The sequence below is a fragment of the Schistocerca nitens genome, unplaced genomic scaffold (assembly GCF_023898315.1).
Source record: "Schistocerca nitens isolate TAMUIC-IGC-003100 unplaced genomic scaffold, iqSchNite1.1 HiC_scaffold_440, whole genome shotgun sequence".
NCBI classification, from domain to species: Eukaryota; Metazoa; Arthropoda; class Insecta; order Orthoptera; family Acrididae; genus Schistocerca; species Schistocerca nitens.
Genome location: NW_026045973.1, coordinates 61871 through 89478, shown reverse-complemented (window position 1 = coordinate 89478; position 27608 = coordinate 61871). Strand labels below are relative to the sequence as shown.

General features: G+C 43.5%; 1 protein-coding gene across 1 annotated transcript in view; it reads left to right on the top strand.

Moving 5' to 3' along the window:
• Positions 1–27063, top strand: part of LOC126232129 (uncharacterized) — a 121462-nt gene extending 94399 nt beyond the window's left edge. Inside the window, exons 10-11 of the mRNA XM_049942437.1 lie at positions 11761–11969; positions 25586–27063. Coding sequence (XP_049798394.1) covers positions 11761–11969; positions 25586–27063 — 1687 coding nt within the window. The remainder of the gene's footprint in view (positions 1–11760; positions 11970–25585) is intronic.
• Positions 27064–27608: the final 545 nt, after the last annotated feature.

The window sequence follows — 27608 nt, the reverse complement described above, 5'->3', positions numbered from 1 at the left end:
TTTCTCGCGTGAGAGCTATGGATGAAGGGCAACAGGCAGATTCCATATTTCTAGATTTCTCGAAAGCATTTGACACGGTGTCCCATTGCGGGGTGCTAACGGACGAACGAGCACATGGAATAAGTTGAGTGACTGCAGGTTGACACAAGATGACAAAATTTCTAGTTGGTGTGATGAATGGCAGGTGGCTCTTGCTGTAGAAGAAAGCGGATAAGTAGCAAAAACGAACCCGTAATATCCGGATACGGCATTCCAAGTGTTCTGCTTACCACAGTCACTTCGTTTAAATATCTGGCCGTAATGGTGCGAAGCGAGATGAAATGGAATAAACATTTGAGGATTCTGGTAGGGAAGGCCAACGGTCGGCTTCGGTTTATTGGGAGAGTTTTGTGAAAGTGTGGTTCCTGTGTGAGGGAGACCCCGTATAGGACGCCAGAGCGACTTCTTGTTCAGCATTGCTCGAGTGTTTGGGATCTGTACCAGGTCGGATTGAAAGAAGGCATCGAAACAATTCAGGCGGAACAGGTACATTTCTTACCGGAGGTTCGATCAGCATGGAAGTGTTACGTATATGCTTCTGGAGCTCAGCAGGGACGAAGACACTCATTTCGAGGAAAACAACTGAGAAAGTGTAGAGAACCTGGCTGCAGAGCGATCCTAATGACGCCAGCATATATTTCTGGTAGGGACCACGAAGACAAGATACGAGGAATAACGGCTCCTAAGGAGGCATATAGACAGGTGTCTGTCCCTCGCTCTGTCAGCGGGCGGATCAGGAAAGGAAACTACTAGTTGTGGAACAGGGTACCCTCCGCCACGCACCGCACGGTGGCTTGTGGATTATGTATGTAGATGTAGATACAAAAGACGAGAGGAACTATTGGTTTCATGTCCGTAAATTTAGTGAAATCATTTTTGGCTTGGTTTCATTTGGAATCGTGAGGTTTTATCTATTATATTTCATTTGTTTAGTCTTATGACTGCATGCATGAGGGTTGTGGTGTAATAGGTGGCCCCAGTTGGGTGTAGATAAGGACATTGACAGGAGAGTATGGCGGTGGTGACGAAGCTACAGCGGTGGTGGATGTGGTTGGAACTAGAGGTGTACAAATTCCCCTTGCAGCCTGCTTGTCCCTAGCTCCTCTGCAACCATTCATGCAGGTCAGCCTGCCGCGACGTAAACACAAGAGTGCGCGTGTACTGAGGCATAGTGGGCAATGCGGCCGATACGGGCTCCCGCAAGCCCGGGCTACCTGGGTTCCTGCAGGCCTGCCAAGCTTCACGGGACCCGCTCAGCTTGCTGCGCCTGACAACAGGTTGCGCTGTCAAGCTACCGTGACTAGAGTAGCCAGGTAGTTAGCCTGCAGTTCGTTTATCGCAACGGTGGAGGCAGCACAATGAATAGGTCGAACTTTAGTGAGAGTGAAAAAAAAATTGACAACTGGCGAATACATGCTGGTAACGAAACAGAGCACAAGTGCCGCATGGGAAACGTTTTCGTGTGTTTATGAGGCCGCTTCAAATAAATCGGTAGGTGTATCTCAATGCAAACTATGTAAAAAGCTCTTAAGTACTTATTCGGGAACCTCGAGTATGTTACGACATGTGTTCAAATTTCACAAGCAGTTCCCTCACTCCGTAAATATCGTGAAAGAGGACAAAGATTTAGTGGCCGAAAAGTGCGTCGAAATGTGTGCTAAGGACCTGAGACCATTTAGCAGTATAGAGGGAGAAGTATTTCTTAATTTAGGGCAGACACTGATCGACATAGGTAAAAAAAATGGCTCAGTTGATATTAAAAATGTTAGGCCTTCCCGAGTGACAGTAGCTAGAAAAGTTCGAACCTTAGCTGATAAAATGCGCAGCAAAATGCTCCCAGATATAGTGGATGCGATTCGTTCTGGTATATGTGCCAGTACAATTGATCTATGGACAGACAATTACAAAGGGGTGCATTACATGTCCGTGACAATGCATTACATAAATTCAGGCTGGCGTTTGAATAAATATGTACTGATGTGCTCTGCGTTTCCCGACTGCCCAAAAACTGGCTCGAATATTCGAAACGAATTGGAAGATGGCTTAGAAACTATGGGTGTTTCTCGGGAAGACATTGCCAAAATTACGTTTGTCACAGACCAGGGCAGTAACATTGTCAAAACTCTCGAAATATATCAGCGTCTTCCATGCATGGCTCATAGTATAAACAGTCTGTTCTGAGCGAACAGTTTTTGAAAGAAAATGTTCCAAATATATTAGGCATTCTTAATACAGTGCGGGCTACGGTTTCGTACTTCAAGAGAAGAGGTTCAAATGGCTCTGAGCACTATGGGACTCAACTTCTAAGATCATCAGTCCAAGAGAAGAGGGCTCTGTGAGAGACTGAACTCATCTTTAAAGCAGTGGGTTTCAACTCGTTGGAATAGTTATTTTGACATGCTTGTATCAGTCCATTCTCAGATTGATCCAGTGTTTTACATAATGAAGGTGCCTCTGATAAGATGCTTGGTTATGACCACCATCTACCTGGCCAGCTTATAGAATTTCTTAAGCCGTTTACAGAAGCCACAGTTGATCTAGAGGGTGACAAGGAGCGAATCCTACATTTAGTTCTACCGTGGTTTTATGCCTTAAAAACTCACTGTACCGTACGGGATAACGATGAAGAGGTTTGTAATTTTATTCCATCTGAATATTGTAGAACCACTTGTGAAATATGTATGTTGAGAAAATGTATTTTCAGGACATGAAACCTTTGAAACAAGCCGCCGATGCCTTCCTAGGACAGAAAATGTGCGTTAGTATGTTGCATAAAATTGCAACGTTTATGGTGGCTAACTACCGCACATTAAGAAAGTTAACCGAGGATCAAAAAATTGAAGTTTACCAAGCAGCACGACAGATGTGTGCTGAAGGTAAGCTCCTAAGATAATGCATATATTCTTCATCTACATGCACATGGTTACTCTGCAAGTCACACGCAAGTGCTTGGTTGAGGGTTCATCGAACCACTTTCAACTTATTTGCCTCCTATTCTCGAATTTCGCGCGGGATAGAACACCTACATCTCTCTGTCTGAGTGCTGCTTTTTTGTATTTTATTCTGATGATCATTTCTTCCAATGTACATGGGACTCAACATATATCTTCGAATTCGGAGGTGTAAGTTGGTGATCGAAATTTCATATATAGATCGCGCCACGTCAGAAAACGCCATTGTTGTAATGATTCCCATCCCAACTCTTGTGTAATTTCCGCGACACTCTTTCCCCTGTTTCACGATAATACCAAACCAGCTGCCCTTATTTAGACTCTTTCGACCTCTTCCGTCAATCGTAAGGCTCTCCATCTGTGTAGCAATGCTCCAAAAGAGTGTTTTGTCATTAAAACGCCTACAGCATTTTCTGTGTGTGCATTCCTATTTAAGTAGGTCGTAATTGTAATCAGAGGTATTAAGTAGAATCTACAGCCTTTAGATTTTACTGGTTGATCTTGTAAACGAAATTTAACGGACTTAGTTTAGTACACACAGGGATAACCTCGCTCTTGTCATTATTTATTGCCAACTGCTAATTTTCACACCAAAAATATATACCTTATTTAAATCGTCCTGCAGTTTTGATCTTCTGGTGACTTTACTGGACGATAAATGATAGCATCATCTAAAAACTATTATAATTTCAACTATGTGTAGTACGATCTTCACATTATTCTGCAAATATTAATTGGAACCTGTACAGTTTCAGTACAAGTGCCCAATCACAGCACCCAAGAAACAAATCCAGGGTCGTACAAAATGGCGAAATTTGAGGACTGGGCAGAAGAGCCTCCTCTCCTACATGATGAAGTGAGCAGATACTTGCAAGAACACTGTGTGAACGAGGGAGTGGAAGAATAACTCCCAACGACTTCCTCGACTTGCGTGTGTGGCAAGAAGAAAATTAAATATACCAGCCACTAGTGCCTCTAGTGAGAGAATTTTTAGTTGCGCTGGAAACCTAATTAGCGAAAAACGATCACGTCTTAATCAATCATAATCATAATCATGATCATAATCAATTCAAACACTAATCAGCAGACACATTAAGAATACAGTAGAACATTAAACAGGAAACTATGAGTTTGAGCGCAAATTTACTAATTAAGAGTGCAGATTTCTTTCTTGTGCTTTCTGGGCGTCAATTTCTGAGATAGAAATTTTGTAATGCATACAGTTCATTTTTATTTTAGACTAAACTTTTTGATTTAAATCCTCCCAAGTGACATTAATTATTGTTTGTAAACCATTTTCTGTTACTTGTGTTTGCAAAAGTAGCCAAATATTTTTAGTAGTATCTGTTTTGGCCTAAATAATACTTTCAGGGGAACTGAAGGAAAATTTGTAAATATTTTGTGTTGAAAAGTGTTCTGCAAAATAAAATATTCATTTGTGGATTAAGGCAATACACATTATGAGTTTAAATTACAATTTATTTTGTTGAGTTCCACACACACATTGCAAAATGTAATTTTATTCTGGTATTTCTATATTAAGGGGAATCCCACATGCAGAGTCAAGATGCTGAAGACCTAGACACTACAAATGCTCCTAAAATGAAGAGCGTCTTTTTCCATGAATGTATTGTAGTAGAAATATAATGGAAACTCTGAGCCACTCTCCACAGCGTCTGCATCTGCACCATGAGGATTCAGACTCGTCGTTTAGGTCTGTGTTATGAGGGTCTACAGTCACCGTTTAGGTTTGAACCATGCAAGTAAACACTCGTCGTCTTAGTCTGCATCATGATGGCCCGAAATCTGGTCCCTCATGACGCAGACCTAGACTACAAGTGTGGACTCTCATGACGCAAACGTAGGCGCCGCGAAAAATGGCTCAGGGTCGCCCTTGTATTCCCAGTACTATAGTTTTTAGACGAACTGGATACGAAACACGTCCTTCGATTTTGTTAAAATGCATTTTGGCAATTTAGAATGATTTTGCCAACTTCGAATGAATTCACAGAACCAGCAAAATACATCCTGGAAACGTAGTTAAATATTTATATAATTGGTGTCATACTTGGCTGAAACATACTAAAGTTAAAGAATCTAGACTTCCAAAATCTTAATTTGGTTCTCATTGCAGTACAGTGGTTAATAGGGGCGTAGACAATTTATTCTTCTGGGGAGGTGACCAATCTTCTTTTTGGGGGGTGGAGGTTCACTTCTTTAGTACAAATATCCATCCGTTTCGGTGTTAAAAAGTGCAGCACAGACTGCATTGTGTTGCCTGGGCATTTATTTATTCCATACTCTCGTAGTCCATCTTCCCTCCCCTATTTTCTCTCTATCCATTTAGTCCTCTCCCACTATCTCTCTGATCACCTCCCCCCCCCCCCCCATCCCTTGGCCAGCCGGAGTGGCCAAGCAGTTCTAAGCGCTACAGTCTGGAACCGCGCGACCGATACGGTTGCAGGTTCGAATCCTGCCTCGGGCATGGATGTGTGTGATGTCCTTACGTTAGTTAGGTTTAAATAGTTCTAAGTTCTAGGGGACTGATGACCTCAGAAGTTAAGTCCCATATTGCTCAGGGCCACCATTTGAACCATTTTTGAACCCATCCCTTGGCCCATCTCCCCCCACCCTCTATCCTTCTCCTCGTCCTCTCTCTGTTGGATTCCGCCACCTCAGTTCATCTCCTCTTCACCTATCTATGAAAACTCATATATATCTGTCAACTTTTGTGGTGATCAGTGAATCAGTGTCAAAGTTTATTGTTAGGTAGCATTTACTGTAATACTTTTTGATACGCAGCATTGATAGTTTTGTTTTCTGGTGCGTAAACAAATGACGTTGAAGGTGTCCCGACAGGGGAATATGCGACATACAAATGGCCATGTGAAAAACATGATTTTCAAGATTGATACCACAAACATATTACAACTGCCCTTGCGATTTATCTATCGACATGGCAAATGTAAGCTGCACTGGAAATTATAACCGTTTAAAGTCGAATGGCATGTCGGTCGGAATCTTAGTGATACTGGAATCAAACTGTCTTCACCTTTGTACTTTCGTTTTAAAATTGTGGCTTCAATTATGTTGTTCTTTAATTTCTTCCCCGCAAGCCGGGTGCCATTACAAAGACGTGGCTGGTTTACCTTTCGCAACATAATGATTGCCGATCCGACTTAATTACAGGTTGGGAGACGGTAATCCGGGGAAATCCAGCGAATTTAAAAATTCCGTAGGATAGTTGACTACATCATCTTGGTTAGTAACGGAATAAACCGACTTGTATGTCAGCAATTCGCCAGGTGTCATATTTTGAATCTGAAAATTCATTTCGTTAACATCAAGGTTTTTTGCAGCCAATATAACACATTCACTCAACCAAAAATGGTTTGCAACTGTTAAACGACATTTGCTGTGCGCGAATTGTCAAACACGATGACTGTAAATGTGTCAGACAGCTCTCAATCAAATTTCAAAGAGATCATACACATCTCGTTTAAAAGAAATGTATGTATATACACATACACACACACACACACACACACACACACACACACACACATATATATATATATATATATATATATATATATATATATATATATATATTCAAAAACCTTCTCCATGCAAAACATGCGTACATAGTGAACTTTCATGGTAACCGGCAAACGATGTCAAAATCTTTTGTAAGGTACTCTATTCAATGTACTGTCCGAAATATTATGTAGACAGTGATGTTCCTCTTGATGGTCAAGTGTGCAAAATTTCTTCAAGATCGGAATAAAATTGTAGGTTGGTGTAGAAGTGTGTAAGTAAAGTACCCTCCCCTATGCACCATTCAGAATTTTAAGCAGACAGCGCCCTTCATCCTGCTTAGAATATCAAGTGTGCCAAATTTCATCAAGATCGGAATAAATACGTACAATTTGTCGAATTCCGTTATGTAAAGGAACCTCTGCCATGCACCATACGAAATTTTATGTAGACTGTGACCTTCCTCTTGGTTTCAAGGTATAGTGTGCAAAATTTCATCAAGATTGTATGCAATACAAACACACGGACACAATGAAAACGCACTTTTAGTTTTTGTCCAATTTTCTAATTTTTCGGGCGATTTTCGAAAAATTTTATTTCATAAAAACCTTGTCCTGAGAATTACGAACACAGTAAAAAAAATTTAGCCGAATTGGTCCAGCCGTTCTCGAGTTTTACGCTTATCAACACATTTGGCAATTAATTTTTATTTATATAGATAAGAAGCCCGAAATATACGCGTATAGGAAGAATATACAAATAAAACCCAATATTTTTTTACCTGAAATTATATATATATAATGTTGGGGTTTGTCTTTTGGTGCTCAGGTAAAATAAAAACTTTTGATTAACGTTCATAATACGACAATGACGCGCGCCGACTAAACGGCTGCGTAGCGCAGCTCAGCAGTAATATGGGCAGGCAAGCAAGTTTCCCGCAGCCCGCCCGGGTTGGGTTCTGCTTGGCTTGGCTGGGAGTGAAGCAGCCTGCCCGTTCTCTTGACAACGCGCGGCGGCCTGCCCGCCTGGCCACCGGGCAAGCATGGGCGGGTTAAAAGCGGAACATGTACACCTCTAGTTGGAACTTCCTGCACCGGCAGTGGTGGGGGCGATGGGGCGGGCCGCGGTTTGGGGCTGGCGACGGTGTTGGCGGCAGAGCCAGCGACGCTGCTGGAGAGGGAGTCGACGGTGGCGCAGGTGGCGGCGACGGTGGTGGAGCATTTGACGGAGGCAGTGGCGAAGGAGCTGCCAGACTACGGCTCTCTGTGAGTGGTGAAGCAATGAAGACGACGGCGAAGGGTGGGAGATGATCGGCGAAGAACCACTGGCAGAGTCCATGTGAGAGCTGAGGTGCTGGCGAAGTATAGTGGGGCGAGTCAGTAAAACGGAGGATATACTTCGTACTGGAAATTTTGGGAGGACATTTTGAGGTTCACATGAGTAAAGCGAGTCAGAGAATATACTCCACCCGAGAACGTGCTCAACGTGAGTGAAAAGGTGAGGGATGTTGCTTAAGGCAAAGAATGTTCTCCGATCACGTATGAATAAAACTAGAGGAGCTACTCACAATCGGAAAACACTGAAACGAGCTCTTTAGCATTCTTCGAGCTGAGTAAGTTCTGTTCAGGTAAAGTTTTACATACTTTTTAACAGTAATGGCAGAATTCATGCTGTTTCGAAGGCAATGAAAGATATATGTATCCCAACAAAATGCTGAACAGAGACACTGTAGAAGTTTATATGGGTTTCACAATAAGAACATTACTTGCCTGGTGAACTTCCCTCCAGAAAATCACCAAAGAAGAGGGGACGACCTTTCAAAAGAAGTTAAAAGTAAGACATTCTTGCTGCTTTTTAGTAGACCTAAGTTTTCAGAGTAACGTACGAGAAAACTTCTGTGTAGGCCTACACCAAACAACGGTGTCACTGACACTTCCAGATGTTCACCATGGTAACCAAAATTATCTCGTGTTAGAGAACTCTGACACAGTTCCGGCTTGGAGTAGATAAAAAGTCGTGTAATCTTAAGATTTCGTTCGCATAATGTTCGCCTAACTTCCGTAACTGAAAAGTTTTCCGCATTTTGTAAATTCGGTAACATCTCAAGAAAATGCATTTTCGTAAGCTGTACATAGTTGTCTTAATAATTTGTTGCCGCACATAAAATAAACAAAATGAAACGTAGTGCAACTCTGCCTGAACACACTGGTGCCGGTTCCAGACATGTCGCCCGTTTGAGCGAGCTGAATGACACGTGACACTGCGCGTGCTTTCTGTGCCGGACTAGGCAGATCACACACACCGAGAACTCAGCAGGGAGCAGAGGTAGTGTGAAAAAGGAACCCTCTCGTCTAAGATTATGGCTTCGAATGTTTTGCTCGTAAGAGCTTTCTCAGAGAATGTCCTTTTGCTCCGAGAATTTTCTCTAGAGAACGTCGTCTGGTTTATTCATACGACCCAGCGTGTTCATCTTCTGTTGGATGTCAGTACAAAGTCGAAAACCGGAGATGCAAGAGGGGAGGGGGTCACAGAGCTCCAGCGGCAGTGGTGCAGCTTAGGTACCGCCCTCCTAGTTCAGGCAGCACGCCATTTCGTGTCTCTTCTGTAGTTCACGTATCGCCATTTACAGTCGGTCATTTCTAAATTCCTCCAATCCACTTCATTACTGGACTCGCATGATACCTTCAGTAATGGCTCCAGCACTACAGACCAAAGCCGCCTATATGACACTGACCCTGCCTCTGTACCCTAACTGATGACGATTGCCTTCCGTGGCAGCGGTCTGCCCCGCTTGTCGACACTCTAGCTCCATGTGGCGAATATTTATTGCGTCCTCTGTTGATTTGCCACTTTGTGTTGCAACGCACTTGCTCCTAAACTGAATATGGCAGTCAGTGTTGTATCATTATAGCTGTGTAGTACATTCGCAACTGTCCAGAAGTTTCGAGATTTTCTTTAGAGCTTGTTTCAGTGGATATTGTTTGTTCACTTCCTTGCTGCATTTAAATCCGTTCTTTCGTTGCCTTATGGAATGAACGGCTCCATTATGTTAAAAACAGCTCTTTCCCGAAATTCTTCCCCAACCAAATCTCCGTATAATGTTTATTCAGATCATTGTCAGTGTGCACGTACATCCTGCATCTGGGGCGTAGAAATGATGACTTTAATCACGGCACGGGTTCTGAGTCCCAGCTTGTCAGTGGAGTAGGTGTGGTACTGTACCTCCAAGCAGAACAGCGTGCTGCTGTACGTCACGTGGAAATGATTTGCGAGCCTTAGCACCATGGCACCACATGTCTTATGGGAGGGGCTGCTTTCCGGTCAAACTGGGGAGCCAGACATCACACGGAACTCATTATGATGCAGCTTCATGCTTTAATTGGCAACGACGTTGTCAAGTAACAGTGATAACCAAGGACCATACTACAAGGAGTAGAGGGAGTACGGATTGTTCTGCATTGTATCTGGCAGTATGGAAACTTTCCATCGTTGATGGGCTATAGGGAATGCAGTCGTAGATTAATCAGGAAAAAATTGTCTCATACCCGATTCTGAGGGCTCCATTCTCATCATAATATGTACCTGACACATATGCATCGAATCGATGTACCGAACACTGACCTTAGGACAGAGTTTTACGGCCAACAATTTCTATATGATAATTTTCACTGCCAAACTAGAGACCCGCACCAACCAATCACGAAGCGAGACGGAGCGAATGCTTCAGAGCCAAGTAAAGAAACATTTTTATGCAATAGTGAAGCGTCATTTTGTCAAGTTTTACGTCAGCAGACATGTACTTCTGCACGTCAAGCATAGCAGTGTGAGATGGTGGGATGCACACTGCCGGATGTAAGCAGAAACATTATAAAAATGCCACAGTAAAACGAAAGACCTATTGTGAAATAAAAACACATGTTTGGTATTTGCAAAGACGGATTTGAAATAGTTTAAGTCATCGCATCGCGCTGTCCTTAGCCGTTGGATTAGCTGAATGGGACTGAATAAGTGGACCTGCTTGACGGTACACTCACGATTGTCCATAGAGCTCTTCTTCCTGTGGGAGTTCTGCTTTCAGCTGTCATACAGTCTTTACGGAAAATTATCGCAGATGTCACATCACCTAAAGCAGATAGGAAACTCCCTGGCAGGTCAGAGCCGTGTGTCGGATCCCCGACGTTTCAAGTGACTGCACTCTCCACTCCAGAGTGAGGATTCCCCCAGGAAGCAACTCCCGAGGCCTCTGGTCACTGCAGTGCCCATCCTTCCGGGAGCGCTGGTCCCGCCAGCCGTGCAGGGGAGCTTCTGTGACGGCTGGAAGGCAGCGGCTGAGCTACTGGCGGAAGTAAGGCTGTGACGGCGGCTCTCGGTTCCTGCCTGGCTAGCTCGATGTCTATCTTTTTAAGGGCGTCATATTCGCCATTGACTATAAAAATTATTTGTTTTACTATTGCAGTTTCGGTCTTTTGAGCCATTTTCAAGTGGTAATGTGTGCGTCAGCTCATGACAGACATGTCTACATGTCAGTGTGTAAAATCATCTATAACAAATTTGAACAAGTCATTCATATCCTTAACATAAATATCACATGTTCACTCTCTTGCAATGAATACGAAATTCTTCTTTAAAGAAAAGAGGTATTCTGCGGCAAGCGCTGCAATTCTGCTGTTTGATGTGTCTGAAACCAGTTAAAACGATATAGCAGCACAGAACGGAGTGGATGATCTGCAAGAAATAGTTACAATCGGTATCTCACTCAAGTGCTCTGAAATCTAAAGATGAAATCTCGATGTGCTAAAATGCTAAAAAGACCAATGGGTTTGCGTTTGTTTGCTGTGTTTCCATGCATCCTTTAAAGAATGAAAAAGTTTCAGGTTTGTGTCCTAGTCTCGCACACAGTACTCATCTACCAGGAAGTATCTTATGCACTGCTGAGTGGAAATCCGTTCTGGATACTTTTAGCCGCACGGGATTAGCCGAGCGGTGTGAGGCGCTGCAGTCAGGCTGTGCGGCTGGTCCCGGCGGAGGTTGGAGCCCTCCCTCGGGCATGGGTGTGTGTGTGTGTGTGTGTCCTTAGGATAATGTAGGTTAAGTAGTGTGCAAGCTTAGGGACTGATGGCCTTAGCAGTTAAGTCCCATAAAATTTCAGACACATTTTTGGATACTTGTACGTTGTTGCATAAACTATACATGCTAGGTTTTAACTTTTAACCTCGCACCCTGTGTGCTACAGGCGGCCGCTGTTGAGTGAACGCCTGCTGCGCTATCAGCCGTGGAGCCCCTCCTTTGACGACGACTTCAGTGCGCTGTGCAAGGAGCGGCAGCCAGAGGCGTCGCAAATGTTCAGTCTCGCTGATGAACTGTACGCCTTCCATCGTGTCTACTGGTACACTACAGCTGACTACATCGATTCATTCTACGAATATTACTTCAAGATTGTAGGTAAGTTTAATACTGGGACCCGGCCACTTCATGGTTATGCGCTGACAACTGTTCAGTTGTTCGAGGAATGAAATTCAAATATCCTTCTGAATATGTAGTTTTAGATCTTGCGTGATTTTGCATACCACGCAAGATAATCTCTGGTGCTCTTTCCAAAGTCAGTGTTTAGATTCCTCGGCAACTCTCCGTCTGGATCTATGACAAGTTTATGTGACACAAAGGTTAAAGGTGCACCCCCACCTGCTCGTGGCCCGTGAAGGTTCCGACGCCAGCGATGTACAGAGGCTGTGTCATGTTTTGGAGACGTTACTCAAGTGCCAGCTGGCTGCTAATGATTGTGCAACACACTCGAAACAAGTGGTGTGTGTCACAAATAATGTTTGCAGCCTCAGCCTAACAGGCGACCACCTCACCTGGGGTGTCTGCCAGTGTCTGGTACACTGAACACCTCGTCTCCCTCCCTTAGGAGGCCCGCAGCACCTCTGAAACAGTGCCCATCCCACAGCACTTTGAACAACGTCTCTGAACGCCAGTGCAGATAACACCTTCATACGTGTGCGACACGTGCCTCATATAAAAAAGTGTTCCTTTTTATCTTCTATAAACACTCTAAACTTCTGTACACGTAGTTTTTTTTTCAGACCTAGTCTAAGGTTTGTTTTAAAAATGGCGAATGGTCTCTGCAACATAACGGCTACAGACAAGCTAATTTTCTGCCAATACTGTAACTGGTGTAGTGATCTAAATTTCTCATGTGTGACCCCAGCACGATACTGTTCGTATTTACTAATTTTCTTTCACGAATATTATTTCGATTTGTAACTGAACAGTTAATTGTATGAGGTACACTGTTAATACTATCCTTAGAAGTGTTAATACTATGAACTGTAGTAGGACTGAGGAAACACTGTATTTTCAGCTATCGCACCTGTCTGCTAAACAACTCTATTTGTTCGAATCACTATATTCCTTAAATTTATTATTTTATTCTCGTTGCTGGACTTTATCTCTTACTCGATCATCTATCTATTGTGCACCAGACATGAAACGAGTTGTATTCGTTCATTTCTCTCTTTGTAGCTGCCTGATAGCTTCTTGTTCAGCAGGGAGTAACTCCATTTAAATGAGAGGAAGGGGGGACAGTGAGCTTGTGCTCCCTCAGCGGAAAAATTATTTATGCCTGCCGTTGTCACTCTTGACCGCTTCAGGCAATCGAACTTGCAGGGTTTTCATTGGTAGTAAGCCGACAAATTAAGAAACTAAGGTGGTCGAAAAGGGTTACAACAGATAAGGAAGTAAGTTATCATAAGAATATCCGTATATTAGAACCAGCAACTGTAATACTGAGAAAAACCTTTTACAAAATTTCGGCTGTCGCCGATAATTTACTGCAGATAACCATAAGAATAATACTGGTACATAAAAGGAAATACGCATTGTTAGCAAGTTACCAAACAAGCAGATTCTTACCCCATCTGTTGACAGACTGAGCTGCACTCTGCAGCATGTCTATAATTATGACTGAAACTGTTATGGACACCGAGAACAAACGTGTGAGCTGAAGTTGATGTTTCTATTCCTCGCGAGTAGCGACAAGATATTAAAGAATGAGCAGCGACAAGAGCTTACAGAGTTGTGGACAACTAGCCGTTTGTCTGGAAACTAACTTTAAGCCCGACATTAAAGATATCTTCAGGGGAAAGTTGTCATGATAATCCCGAGAGATCGGAGAGATCGTGGCAGTTCGGTCGAGATAGGGAGTGGGGGGGGGGGGGGAAGGAGAAACGGGTGCGAATCCCTTCTGAGCACGTGGTGATGTTGGAGATGGCTTGCGACATCCAGCAGGCTGCTACAACGGCCCTGTCTGAAAGAGTTGCCCTCGCCACTATTAAAACCGTGGTGCTTTACTGTCGGCTTCTTTACGCATCACAGTCCAGCAGAACTAGATGCTTGCCCACAACAGACCAACGTATCAGGAACTGAGCCCTGATCTGCTGTCGCTGCCATTGTGTAAAATCAACTAAATCGCAAATCCAAGGCGACAGATGTCAAAAATGCTTCCTGTGTGACGACTATCTGACCCAGTATCGCAGAACCACCTGGCCTATCCCAATTACAAACAAGACCAGTCCAAGTTGCAAATTTTTATTTTTAATTCATTCGGTGATTTGTTTCGGACCGAGACCCATTTTCAAATCACCATAACATAGTCGAAAATGGCATTTCCGAAGATGTCAAAAACGTGCAATGAACATTTACAGTGCATAGAGATAACTCATCGAATGAACAAAACCTTGGAACGGTTTTTCGTTCACTGATTACCAGACGTTGCTGACCCAAACTACTGCAGCAGTTCGTAAAACCACCCATGTTAACTATGCCAAATGTACAATCCTTGCACAATTGCATCATCTACACAGCCTCAACTCGAATGATCTAATAAATATAAAGTAAACGCATTATTCACGACATTACACTTACATTTCGCATCCCAACAACTACATGCACTGCACCCTCACCATCAAAGATGTTGAGTTCAGATCCACAGTTTTCTACACCGTCAGTCGACCTCACCGTCATCATCTCAACAGTTTCTTGTGCCGCATCCCTAACATGAAAGACATCCAGTTTAGAACCACTGTTTTCCACAACATTCACTCTCTTTCAACGTCCACATATCGTCCAACAGATGACGATAACAGCCACAGTCACCTTCCATTTTAACATCCAAGTCACTTATTCCAAAAAGCAATCCAACTTTATCCTCAGCCACACCAAAACATCAGCTTAAAACCTATACCTAACCTTATTTCGCCACATAAGACATCAAGACAAAGCAGCAGCATAGCATTCAACCCACATGTCTGTTCCGTCAGCTCCAACGATATCTTCATCACTCACATGTTATCTCAATGCTACAATTATACTTTAATGAAAATTGCTGCAGTCACGTAACACAGTCCCAGTCACTCTACACTCTACAAAGCACAGATAATTGCTACAACATACAATCAGATGGTACTGCCAATGGGCGCTTGTGAGATATCCTGATACCAGCACATCATTCTGCAGATCAGAAACCCTGGGATTGGTGATGCACATGGACAAACACACTGCCACATTTTCCATGAACTGAACAATCTATTGAAAAAGGATTCATTCTCCTCTCATCCACAACAACCACACGTTACCAAATAACCTCAACAAGGCAGACTCAGTGCTTCATATCTTAAAGATATGCTCACTGTATCTAATGACTGCTCGACAATTCTGTACACACAATGTCACAAAAATAAGACCACCGTATCTCTTGGTCCCAGTTTAAAATACCTGTCTATAACGCCACAAAACGAATTAAATATAGCATTTACAACATAAGACTATAAAGCCACACATTTTGTGAGCGTGTGGGTTGGTACTATTCTGTCATTCTGCGCAACAGATTAATCTGAGATGTACCCTTTACCCTTTGGCCCCTGCAAGATGCAATTTCCACCCCCACACTATTACAGAAGTCAGACGGACACTCCTAACGTTCTAAAGAGAAATGCTTGAAAAACTTTCAGCAATAAATACCTTCTGGAGTCGTCCACTGTAAGGATATGACACAAAAATTCACAAAATTTGTTACGTAACTAGTGGGATACTTGGGTACTGGAGTAGTGCTAGTTAGTGTAAGATAAACATGAAAGTAACGAAAATTATTATTTATTTTGCAAAAATTCTGAGAAATCACAATAGCACTTTTAGTTATGAATTGAACACGTTATTTGCGGGTTCTTTTCAGAATGTGAAGTTACCTCTTAAGGATAGGATTCGCTAATGAAATTTCTATACAAATTTTAAGATTGTTATTGACTTGGCAGAATGGCTGAGAGCCGCACCTACTCAACTTGAATAATTATCGGTTAGAATGTTGCTAGGTACAGTTGAGACTGTCACGTGTGATATGCAGTGAAGGGTAGTGTTGTGGAGCAAATGTGGGGGTCGGAAGAGCTGTAGCTGTGATGACTGTTGTCTGCGCCGCTCGCTGCCGACAAGTAAGATAACTCTCGTTCCATCTGCATTGACCTTCGCCAATCAAACTCTCCCTACGCCTTGATGAAGTCAAGGACTCCTATCCGCCCCTAGTCTATTGGCGTGGTACACCGGTCAGATAACCAGTCCACCGCGATGCCACTCAAAAATTCGCTTGCAGGCGTTTAACTATTACTCAGTCCGTTCACACAGCACAATACGTGTGGCGGCCAACACAGTGAACAACGCTTAATCGCAAGGACTCAATATACAGTTGCACTTCGATTTGCTCTCGGCAGAGGTGCTCTCCCAGTGAAGTACTGAGGAGAGACTTGTTCCTCGCTCTTTGAGTACATGTACGAGCGCGCACGCTCTCGTTACATGTTCTCGCTCCAAGAGCGACAACGGAACGGCCCCTCTGCACACCAGTCATGAAGGGGTATATCTTTCGAACTCTTCCATTACTCCTTCAGCTCAAGGCATCAGAAATATCGTCTGCCAATCAGCATTGCTCTTCTAAAACGGGAGAATGACGTTTTGTTTAAGGCGACCAATCCGGAAATCTGTAGTATCGGTGTTTGGCGTTTGCTGTCTCACTGTGAAACTGCGTGCTATGTGTAAAGAATGCGTAGGCTAACCGCTCCCACATAACGTAGCGGAATTTGCTTTTAAGCCGAACACGGTGTCGTCCTTTCACTCGGGCTAGCGCTGTCTGCTCTACAGGCGGTCACTGGCCGACGTAGATAGCTTGGGACCGGCCTCCTGGGGTGCAGTTGCCTCTCTCGAGCTAAATGCTCCTGTGACCGTCGTGTCTGGAATGTATGTGTGTACGCTAGCCTCGAGTATTTCAACCACGGTGCGCACTTGTGATTTATTAGTTATTTGCATATCGTTTACATGAATTCATACAATACTGACTTTATCTTTTCGAGTTTGGGCTCGAATGAAGCGTCTTGATGTGCAGAATATGATTGTGAGGGCGGAATATGTAAGCAATGAAGGAGACCACGACGCCTTACAATTTCAGGAAATTCTTATGAGAGGCTGCTCATGACTCCATTACTTTCGACCTCCTTAAAAAACTCTTATTTCCTACTAGCTCTAGTCAAGTTGTGTGATATACTGTATGCAAGTTTATATCCCATGGCTCACCTATGATTTAAGGGTAGTGTCTTTGTATACTAATCAAAACGTCATGGGACCCAGGATCAAACCTCGCTACTGCTTAAATTTAGAATAAAAATCATCAGTAATGATGGATGGGCGGATAGAGCTTCAAGGCACTTTTTTCCCCTGCTCCTAAAACCCTGAGGAGTCAGCAGCGCTCAAAGGCATGAGAATGCAGAAGGTAATCGGAACCACTGGTATCTGTCCACAGGACATGTGGCCTGATATTGAAAAGTGGTATGATGACTGCTCCATTCGCGAAATATTCCGCACTAGTCGCACATTCGGATCTCTGGGAGGAAACTGGCAAGTGCCAGGTGTCCCAATGAATTATGTTTACTGTATAGCTCCTTGTCTGGCACACCATGCTTCTTTTGTCACTGTAAATCTTACTCAACAGCATATCTCCATCTGCCTCGATAACTTCGCCTCTTGGTGTAGCCTCTGCTACATCAAAATCACTTATGTTAAAAACCCAAGGAATTATTACAATAAATACCACCAATCATTTCTCTCTCCCTAACTTCCACCACGGCACACATAAACATGACTGTGTGGTGGTACTCTCTTCAAAAGTAAGCTGATTCGAATCCAGGTGTTGGAAGAAATTTGCATTGCTGGTATTTCCCCAGTAATGGGAGGGGGAATTGAAGCATAAAGTTTCTCATCACCAGACCTCGTGTCAGTGTTCTACATTACATTACCTCTCCTCAGTGTATCATGATACACTGATGCCTGTGACACTGTTGAAGGTGACACATGTGGTGTCGACGACAATCGCCTGCAGCAAATGGACAATCGACCACCGCAGAGATGCTGTACACCTAAGCAGCATCGCCACCGCCTATGAGAAAGAAGTAGTAAGCCACTCCTCCTGTAGCTTCGAGGCGCCACACACGACAAGTATTTCCAGCTCTGCCAGTGCCCGGTACGAGTTCTGCCAGAGTCCAGCCTGACTTCTGTTCTGTCTACGAGGGTATCAACAGTTCCATGACGACTGCAGAGAAGCGACGAGTTTCTGCCTTCAGAGTGCAGTGTCGGCGTAACGTCACTCAGTCAAGCCTAGGCCAAGCACGCACGTACAGAGAGTCGAGGGCCAACAACAGACACATATTTGGCACAGTTGTAGTAAACGTTCAGTGCTCATCATCTGCAGACTTGCACTGTAATGCCGCTCAGTGTTTTCAGCAGCTCCTGTGTTTTTGGACCCCAATTAATACCACACGTGTTCACGCAGCCACAGCCATGAGGAGCTAAAGATAAGTGTATTGCTTTCCAAACAATAAGGCGTTCTGATCATTGACTGTTTCATTTATCTACTTGTAAATTTATTAAAAGCATGACACAACAACATGTGTGTCAGATGTGGATGTTAAGCTCTTAACGCATCCATTACAATCACATACACTCAACAGATAACTCCGAGTCACAGTTCTCTCACAATGCAAGGACAGTGCCCAATTACGTGCAGTAAGATAAGCGCTTGCAGTAAGGTGGTGGACCTGCTGCTCCATTCCTCTCTGCTGACATGGGCAGACGACTCTCACTTTCTCATATCTTGGAATAATCACGCATCCTCAGCTTACAACAAACTCAAATTAAGAAGATAGGAAACTCGACAATGTGGGGATTCCATCATTGAGCCATCCTCTGTACTTGGGTAAAACCCACTGAACGAGGCGATGCTGTGGTAAGCTGTTGGCTCCAAACTTGATTTTCGACCATATTTAGTTTCTCTTCGATGTCCCTACACAGCTTAAGGTGAATGACACGACGGTTCCTATGGATGAACCCAGCTGTCCTACTTCCCCGTTCTTCCCAATTCTGGGTTATGCTCTAATAGCTGTTTCACCAACAGGACGTTAACCCCTGATCTTCTTTCTTCCTTCGTCTTTCCAAAAGCCTTAGTGGCCCCAGTGTTACTTTCGCCAATATAGCTTGGATCTCAGCACTCTCAAAAATTTACTATTCCTTACAGTCTTAGAACACCTTGCATTCTGTATCATATTTGCCGTCTCAGACGCAACTTCTACCAGCTGATTACATTGCCTTCTCTTCTGAAGTTCCTCAGACTTTGTCACAAATTGTAAACGTTCCATAAACGTGGGGAACAAAAGCAATTTTTCTCACCTATCCTCAGGATACCTAGGCTTCTGGTGCGCCTATACCAACATGTCATACCCACCCTCCACTTGCCACCCATCTGTATCCTATTCGAGCGGAACTTCAGGTGGCTGGTTCTTCCTGTTCCAGAACAGTACGTAGACACTTACTACTCCAACCAGCTATAATCCTATAGTCTACGCCTCTTCAATATGTAGATGATCCCGCTTCCAGCCTCCTGACCACTGCCATCCCTCCCTCACGCCTCCCTCTACCCACACCAACTTGTCAATCATACTTCCCAGCCCACTCCAACACCTTGAATACATACACCCTTTCTGGCCGGCACCTGCATCATACTGTATTACCCTCGTAGTAGTTATTGGGAACTGACTGCCAGTGACTTGCCAGAAGCACGAGCCTTATCTTCACCATAGCACCATCATCAGCTTCAATGTACATGTGTTTATGTAGAACCGCTATGGCTTATATTTTTTTTTGAAACCTATCATTTTATTCATTCTCCCATAAAAGCTATACTGGCCTAATTTCGATAGGCTGAAGAGCAGCAAAGTGTCCGAAGCTTGAGCACCACACGATAATGTGGTGGGAGTGGAATGAATAACAAAGAAAATGGAGTGTTTGTTATTCCAAGAAAATGGAGTGTTTACCCCCCCCCATGAACCATGGACCTTGCCGTTGGTGGGGAGGCTTGCGTGCCTCAGCGATACAGATAGCCGTACCGTAGGTACAACCACAACGGAGGGGTATCTGATGAGAGGCCAGACAAACGTGTGGTTCCTGAAGAGGGGCAGCAGCCTTTTCAGTAGTTGCAAGGGCAACAGTCTGGATGATTGACTGATCTGGCCTTGTAACAATAACCAAAACGGCCTTGCTGTGCTGGTACTGCGAACGGCTGAAAGCAAGGGGAAACTACGGCCGTAATTTTTCCCGAGGGCATGCAGCTTTACTGTATGATTAAATGATGATGGCGTCCTCTTGGGTAAAATATTCCGGAGGTAAAATAGTCCCCCATTCGGATCTCCGGGCGGGGACTACTCAAGAGGACGTCGTTATCAGGAGAAAGAAAACTGGCGTTCTACGGATCGGAGCGTGGAATGTCAGGTCCCTTAATCGGGCAGGTAGGTTAGAAAATTTGAAAAGGGAAATGGATAGGTTAAAGTTAGATATAGTGGGAATTAGTGAAGTTCGGTGGCGGGAGGAACAAGACTTCTGGTCAGGTGACTACAGGGTTATAAACACAAAGTCAAATAGGGGTAATGCAGGAGTAGGTTTAATAATGAATAGGAAAATAGCAACGCGGGTAAGCTACTACAAACAGCTTAGTGAACGCATTATTGTGGCCAAGATAGATACGAAGCCCACACCTACTACAGTAGTACAAGTTTATATGCCAACTAGCTCTGCAGATGACGAAGAAATTGAAGAAATGTATGATGAAATAAAAGAAATTATTCAGATAGTGAAGGGAGACGAAAATTTAATAGTCATGGGTGACTGGAATTCGAGTGTAGGAAAAGGGAGAGAAGGAAACGTAGTAGGTGAATATGGATTGGGGCTAAGAAATGAAAGAGGAAGCCGCCTGGTAGAATTTTGCACAGAGCACAACTTAATCATAGCTAACACTTGGTTTAAGAATCATGATAGAAGGTTGTATACATGGAAGAACCCTGGAGATACTAAAAGGTATCAGATAGATTATATACTGGTAAGACAGAGATTTAGGAACCAGGTTTTAAATTGTAAGACATTTCCAGGGGCAGATGTGGACTCTGACCACAATCTATTGGTTATGACCTGTAGATTAAAACTGAAGAAACTGCAAAAAGGTGGGAATTTAAGGAGATGGGACCTGGATAAACTGAAAGAACCAGAGGTTGTACAGAGTTTCAGGGAGAGCATAAGGGAACAATTGACAGGAATGGGGGAAAGAAATACAGTAGAAGAAGAATGGGTAGCTTTGAGGGATGAAGTAGTGAAGGCAGCAGAGGATAAAGTAGGTAAAAAGACGAGGGCTAGTAGAAATCCTTGGGTAACAGAAGAAATATTGAGTTTAATTGATGAAAGGAGAAAATATAAAAATGCAGTAAATGAAGCAGGCAAAAAGGAATACAAACGTCTCAAAAATGAGATTGACAGGAAGTGCAAAATGGCTAAGCAGGGATGGCTAGAGGACAAATGTAAGGATGTAGAGGCTTATCTCACTAGGGGTAAGATAGATACTGCTTACAGGAAAATTAAAGAGACCTTTGGAGATAAGAGAACCACTTGTATGAACATCAAGAGCTCAGATGGAAACCCAGTTCTAAGCAAAGAAGGGAAAGCAGAAAGGTGGAAGGAGTATATAGAGGGTCTATACAAGGGCGATGTACTTGAGGACAATATTTTGGAAATAGAAGAGGATGTAGATGCAGATCAAATGGGAGATACTATACTGCGTGAAGAGTTTGACAGAGCACTGAAAGACCTGAGTCGAAACAAGGCCCCCGGAGTAGACAACATTCCATTGGAACTACTGACGGCCTTGGGAGAGCCAGTCCTGACAAAACTCTACCATCTGGTGAGCAAGATGTATGAAACAGGCGAAATACCCTCAGACTTCAAGAAGAATATAATAATTCCAATCCCAAAGAAAGCAGGTGTTGACAGATGTGAGAATTACCGAACAATCAGTTTAATAAGCCACAGCTGCAAAATACTAACACGAATTCTTTACAGACGAATGGAAAAACTGGTAGAAGCCGACCTCGGGGAAGATCAGTTTGGATTCCGTAGAAATACTGGAACACGTGAGGCAATACTGACCTTACGACTTATCTTAGAAGAAAGATTAAGGAAAGGCAAACCTACGTTTCTAGCATTTGTAGACTTAGAGAAAGCTTTTGACAATGTTGACTGGAATACTCTCTTTCAAATTCTAAAGGTGGCAGGGGTAAAATACAGGGAGCGAAAGGCTATTTACAATTTGTACAGAAACCAGATGGCAGTTATAAGAGTCGAGGGACACGAAAGGGAAGCAGTGGTTGGGAAGGGAGTAAGACAGGGTTGTAGCCTCTCCCCGATGTTATTCAATCTGTATATTGAGCAAGCAGTGAAGGAAACAAAAGAAAAATTCGGAGTAGGTATTAAAATCCATGGAGAAGAAATAAAAACTTTGAGGTTCGCCGATGACATTGTAATTCTGTCAGAGACAGCAAAGGACTTGGAAGAGCAGTTGAACGGAATGGATGGTGTCTTGAAGGGAGGATATAAGATGAACATCAACAAAAGCAAAACGAGGACAATGGAATGTAGTCGAAGTAAGTCGGGTGATGTTGAGGGTATTAGATTAGGAAATGAGACACTTAAAGTAGTAAAGGAGTTTTGCTATTTGGGGAGCAAAATAACCGATGATGGTCGAAGTAGAGAGGATATAAAATGTAGACTGGCAATGGCAAGGAAAGCGTTTCTGAAGAAGAGAAATTTGTTAACATCGAGTATAGATTTAAGTGTCAGGAAGTCTTTTCTGAAAGTATTTGTATGGAGTGTAGCCATGTATGGAAGTGAAACATGGACGATAAATAGTTTGGACAAGAAGAGAATAGAAGCTTTCGAAATGTGGTGCTACAGAAGAATGCTGAAGATTAGATGGGTAGATCACATAACTAATGAGGAGGTACTGAATCGGATTGGGGAGAAGAGGAGTTTGTGGCACAACTTGACCAGAAGAAGGGATCGGTTGGTAGGACATATTTTGAGGCATCAAGGGATCACCAATTTAGTATTGGAGGGCAGCGTGGAGGGTAAAAATCGTAGGGGGAGACCAAGAGATGCATACACTAAGCAGATTCAGAAGGATGTAGGTTGCAGTAGGTACTGGGAGATGAAGAAACTTGCACAGGATAGAGTAGCATGGAGAGCTGCATCAAACCAGTCTCAGGACTGAAGACCACAACAACAACAACAACAACAACATGGAGTGTTTACGACAAAGTCGTGCATTCGGCCTTTCACAGAATGTGCCTGTGTATAAGAATCTTTCAGAACTTATTCGTCTTACTGGGCATACATTTGCGCTCAACACGCCAATGAACCGTATACATTGGATGATGTGTAGCATATCAGTATCATTCTCCTTTGATTTGTACTCTGAACAGGAATAGTGCTCGAGGAAAACGACCATCAGGACTTCTCAGAGTGCAGTAGGTAAAGCCGTCATCAAGCTGAAGCCTGGTTTGGTCACCACAGTGCTTCGTCAGCCATTGTCCTACTGCAGGTTGTCGTCACTCGCCGTCTTCCTACTTTTGAACTAACTTACCCAGTTAATAATTGTGGAACAAAGTTAATTATTGGGTCCCCGAACAATTCTACAGTTCCAACATTTTCGATTTCCATAAAGCAATGTCAGAGGTGAAAGAAGAGATAAGTGACAGAAGGAATCTCGGGAGCAATGCCTGAATCCCAAATCTCTGGAGCTGTAATCCCACATTCATCCACTCAGCAGCTGAGGCATATATGTCCCAATTGCATTTATTGCTGCATTATTATCATTACACTAGGTACAAGTGAGACGAAGTAATTACATTTTTCTGCGTGTTTTTGAATGTATGCAGAGTATTAACAGTAAATCGTTCATTGTGGTAAAGGTACTTCCAAAATCGTCAGTCACTGTATTTTGTTGTGCTTTTTCTCGACAATCTCGTGCTAACGAAACAAACTGGTGACAAATGTGCTCCATCACTTTTTTTACGCTGCGTGATGGGGTCAGTAAGTTCACGGAGGAAAGTGAAATATCACAAAGACGAGAATTCAGCCTGCATCCTATTTCTTTGTACAGGACGCCTATGATGTCAAAAGAGTATATTCTATATGGACGTAGTTAGATATAAAAAAAATACGTATCCAACGGATCAGTGTGTGGACGATCACACCTTCCTCAGATATCTATGTGTCTCGCTGTCCCCCTTGCTTTATTGCGGATCGTTCTAGTAATTCTGCTTAGAAAGACTTCCTCAACACTTTTCCATTAATCTTTCAACGTTGAGTCACATGAGGCTTTATATTCTTCATATTCAGTTATTTGCGTGTTAAGATCAAAAGTTTCTCATGACGATTTGAAAAGGTTGTTGAGGTGGTAATGTTGGGATTTCGTGGTAACCACTTTAATGTGGCTTTAAATGCTGCAGAACCAAATACAATCCGAGAATAAGTTGTTCATTAAGAAACCAACACATCTGAACAACAAAACGAGACTCAAGCTCCTTCCTTCTACAACCACACAAGATCCGTGACTGCCTTGTCATGGAGCTGAGATACTGAAAACTTCTGTTGTACTGAGAAATGGACGTTCCCATTCATGTAAGCTTCAAAAGAATGTGGTCCTAACAGGTATTCCGATCACACAATGGCCCACATAAGGTGAGGTAGGTTCCTTTCCAACTCTTGCTGATAATGGGTACTTCCCTTAGACAAGAAAACAATATTTTTCCTGAGCAAACAGTGGTATATGGCACATTTATACGTAAACAACACTCTTGAGCGAGACATGGCACAAGTCGCCACAACAAAGTACGGTAGGTTACAAATCGTTGCTCCACACTACTGTCAGATAATTCGGTAACAAACATGGGCCTAAATCCTTTCGTATTCATATTTTTTCAATATGGTCGTGCATTTTTGAACAAGATGCTTGAAGTCGAACTGCTCTTTTGCAAATGGTTTTCATTGGAAACTGCTCATCTGATTAAGAGTGGGTGACACACGTTCCTGTCACTTTTTATTGCTTCAAATATGTGGTCTGAGATAGCCTGAAAATACAGGACATTTATCTCAATCAGGCATGGCTGCTTTACGAGGGGGACTGAGGCAAATGGTCTCATCATGCGTTACATAGTTTTTCCTATCTGCGGATGTTCATGCACCCACGAATCCTCCACTAATCTCTCCTTTACAAGATAAATGTTGGTCCATGGATTCGGAACTCAAAGACTGCAGTGCTGAAACAAAAATATAATTCTGATAACATTGTTTTTTTCCATCTCCAATGCAGGAATATCAATAAAACCTATTTACTTCCTTATTTTTACTATGTCAAGAGCGATGCAGGGACTTCTTGGGCACCCTGTAGATGAAATAGACGTGCATAGTAACATGATACCTGTCTTTGTTAATACTCTTACTTTGTGTTGACATGCCGCCTTACATAGTTCTGGGTAACTGATCCTGGATAATGTGGGTAAACAAGGCCCAGGCTCGTCATCCAGAGAAGACTTTGGATTCAGCTGCCTGCAGTGTACGGCCACCACCTACTTGCTGTCGTTTTCTTGCAGACGAGGAGTGGCAGCTGGAGGACAGAAGCCACGATACGCTCTCCGTGGACACTGACTGCGTGCAGCTGTTGGTGAACGCCCTGGACCACCCCACGTGTCCGCTGGAAGACCTGCCACTGGAAGCCGTGAAGCAGCGCGAGCGGTGCCGCGAGCAGCTGTGGGACGACGTGGTGCAGAGGTCGCCCCACATACCCGTCACCAGCTACCTGGCCTACACGCAGAGGATAAACGTCAACCTCTGTCTGCTGGCCTGGATGGCGGTCAACTCGTACGGCATTTGTCAGGACGTCCCGTTCAGTATGGTACAGTCCGTGCACGATGCTCGCTGCTATTTCGATAGTCCTGACGATCAATCATGTCTGCAGTCGAACGCTACAGACGCCATCTGCTCTGTTTCCAGAGCTATTCTGTTGCTAAAGTGTCGCGAATTTTCCTCCATTAAGACTTCCCATAATTGTACGCGCATTGATTTCTCATTTGGAGCGTACTATGGTATTAGCAGTATACTGTATCAAAAGCTAACAGAAGAAACACTGAACTACAAGAAAAGTTTAAACAACGCTACCTTGAAATACAAGGATTTCAAAATAGACAGCTTGAAGCCTTTAGAAATCTCATTTATACTGATAAATATCATTTTCCGTTTTTCGACTGCCGGAGTATACATGTACCTTCCCCAGTTACGCAACTTGCCTGGAAAGATATTCTTGTCCTTTCAGATCACGTGCATAACCCAGATCCTGTGCTCTGAGGTCGTGTATCGTATGGCAGGCGTCCCTGACTTACCTACAGCAGTGCTGATAGACAGCGCCCTCACACTTCTCAGCTGTATGTGGCTGAACTCATTCTGCTACCACATGTATGCTTGTGTTCGCCATCTCAGGCTTCCTGACCAGCTACTACCTGCTGAAGTAAGCCAGTTATTCCGTCGTGAGGTGCTGTGTGTGTTTATACCGTGCAGTATAGTATGTGTGGCAGCTGTTGCTTTGGAAAAGACGAGTAAATATCACCTGATCCACAGTCGCATAGTAGTCCTTGCAGGGATTTCAGTGTCTGTGGCATTCAATTTGGTTTGTCTCGGACTGCTTGGATACATGTACCTACGTAATCGGTGCTCCATGCGGCAACTCGAAATTGTTGATAACAAGAAATTTGCCACAAAGAAGCAATGTCTTTTTATGTCAGTTAAAGCCATTATATTGAGTGGAACAGGAATTATTATTAGAATTGGGTTCCACCAGGCTCAGGGAATAGCGCAGTTTGTCTACTATATGCATCTAGTTACGATGGTGCAAGGACCAGTGCTCTTCGTGTGTTTTGTTTGCAGTGGAACGACGCTCCCCCTACTGAAGAACAGGATACTTCTTTGGTGGAACCCAACCAACATCCCTGCAGGTCTAGAGCTGTGTTCGGCAGCCGAGAGGAATCTGGCCAGGAGAAACAATAAACAGTCTCCCTTTTCAGAATCCTCGCTGTAGCTTCCTTCAGTATTTTTCGCAAATGTCTCCACACTACACTGCATTAAACCCAGAAATAAAAATGGACTCTACCTGGTATGACAATATTAAATGTCATTAAATCTGATATCGTACAGCCACTACTTCTCTTTCCTAACCTCTCCTCTCAGCACAAGACATTTATTCGTTTTTACCACAGGGTCACTCTCCAATACGTACCACAGTTCCCTCGGAAGTGACGAGTCAGATACACTCTCAGTCGCATGGCTTGGGGAACTTTAACATGAAACGATCCTCCTGTGTCTGAGGAATTACTGAACTCTGCAGGTGTCCAGAGTGTTCTCCAGCATCTGCTGGGTGAGTAGGAGACGATGTTCCACAAGAACACCGACCTGGATCTGGAAACATTCAGTTCAACGCAGTTGAGTAGCATCTGAAATTTTAGAATCAGGGAAACAACTCTCGACTACGTCCTCCAGCTGATTTACTACAATCAAGAGAAGACTGTTCTGTCAAGTAAACATTGGATGATTGAACAGTGGAAACACGCTGTATGGAGTGACGTA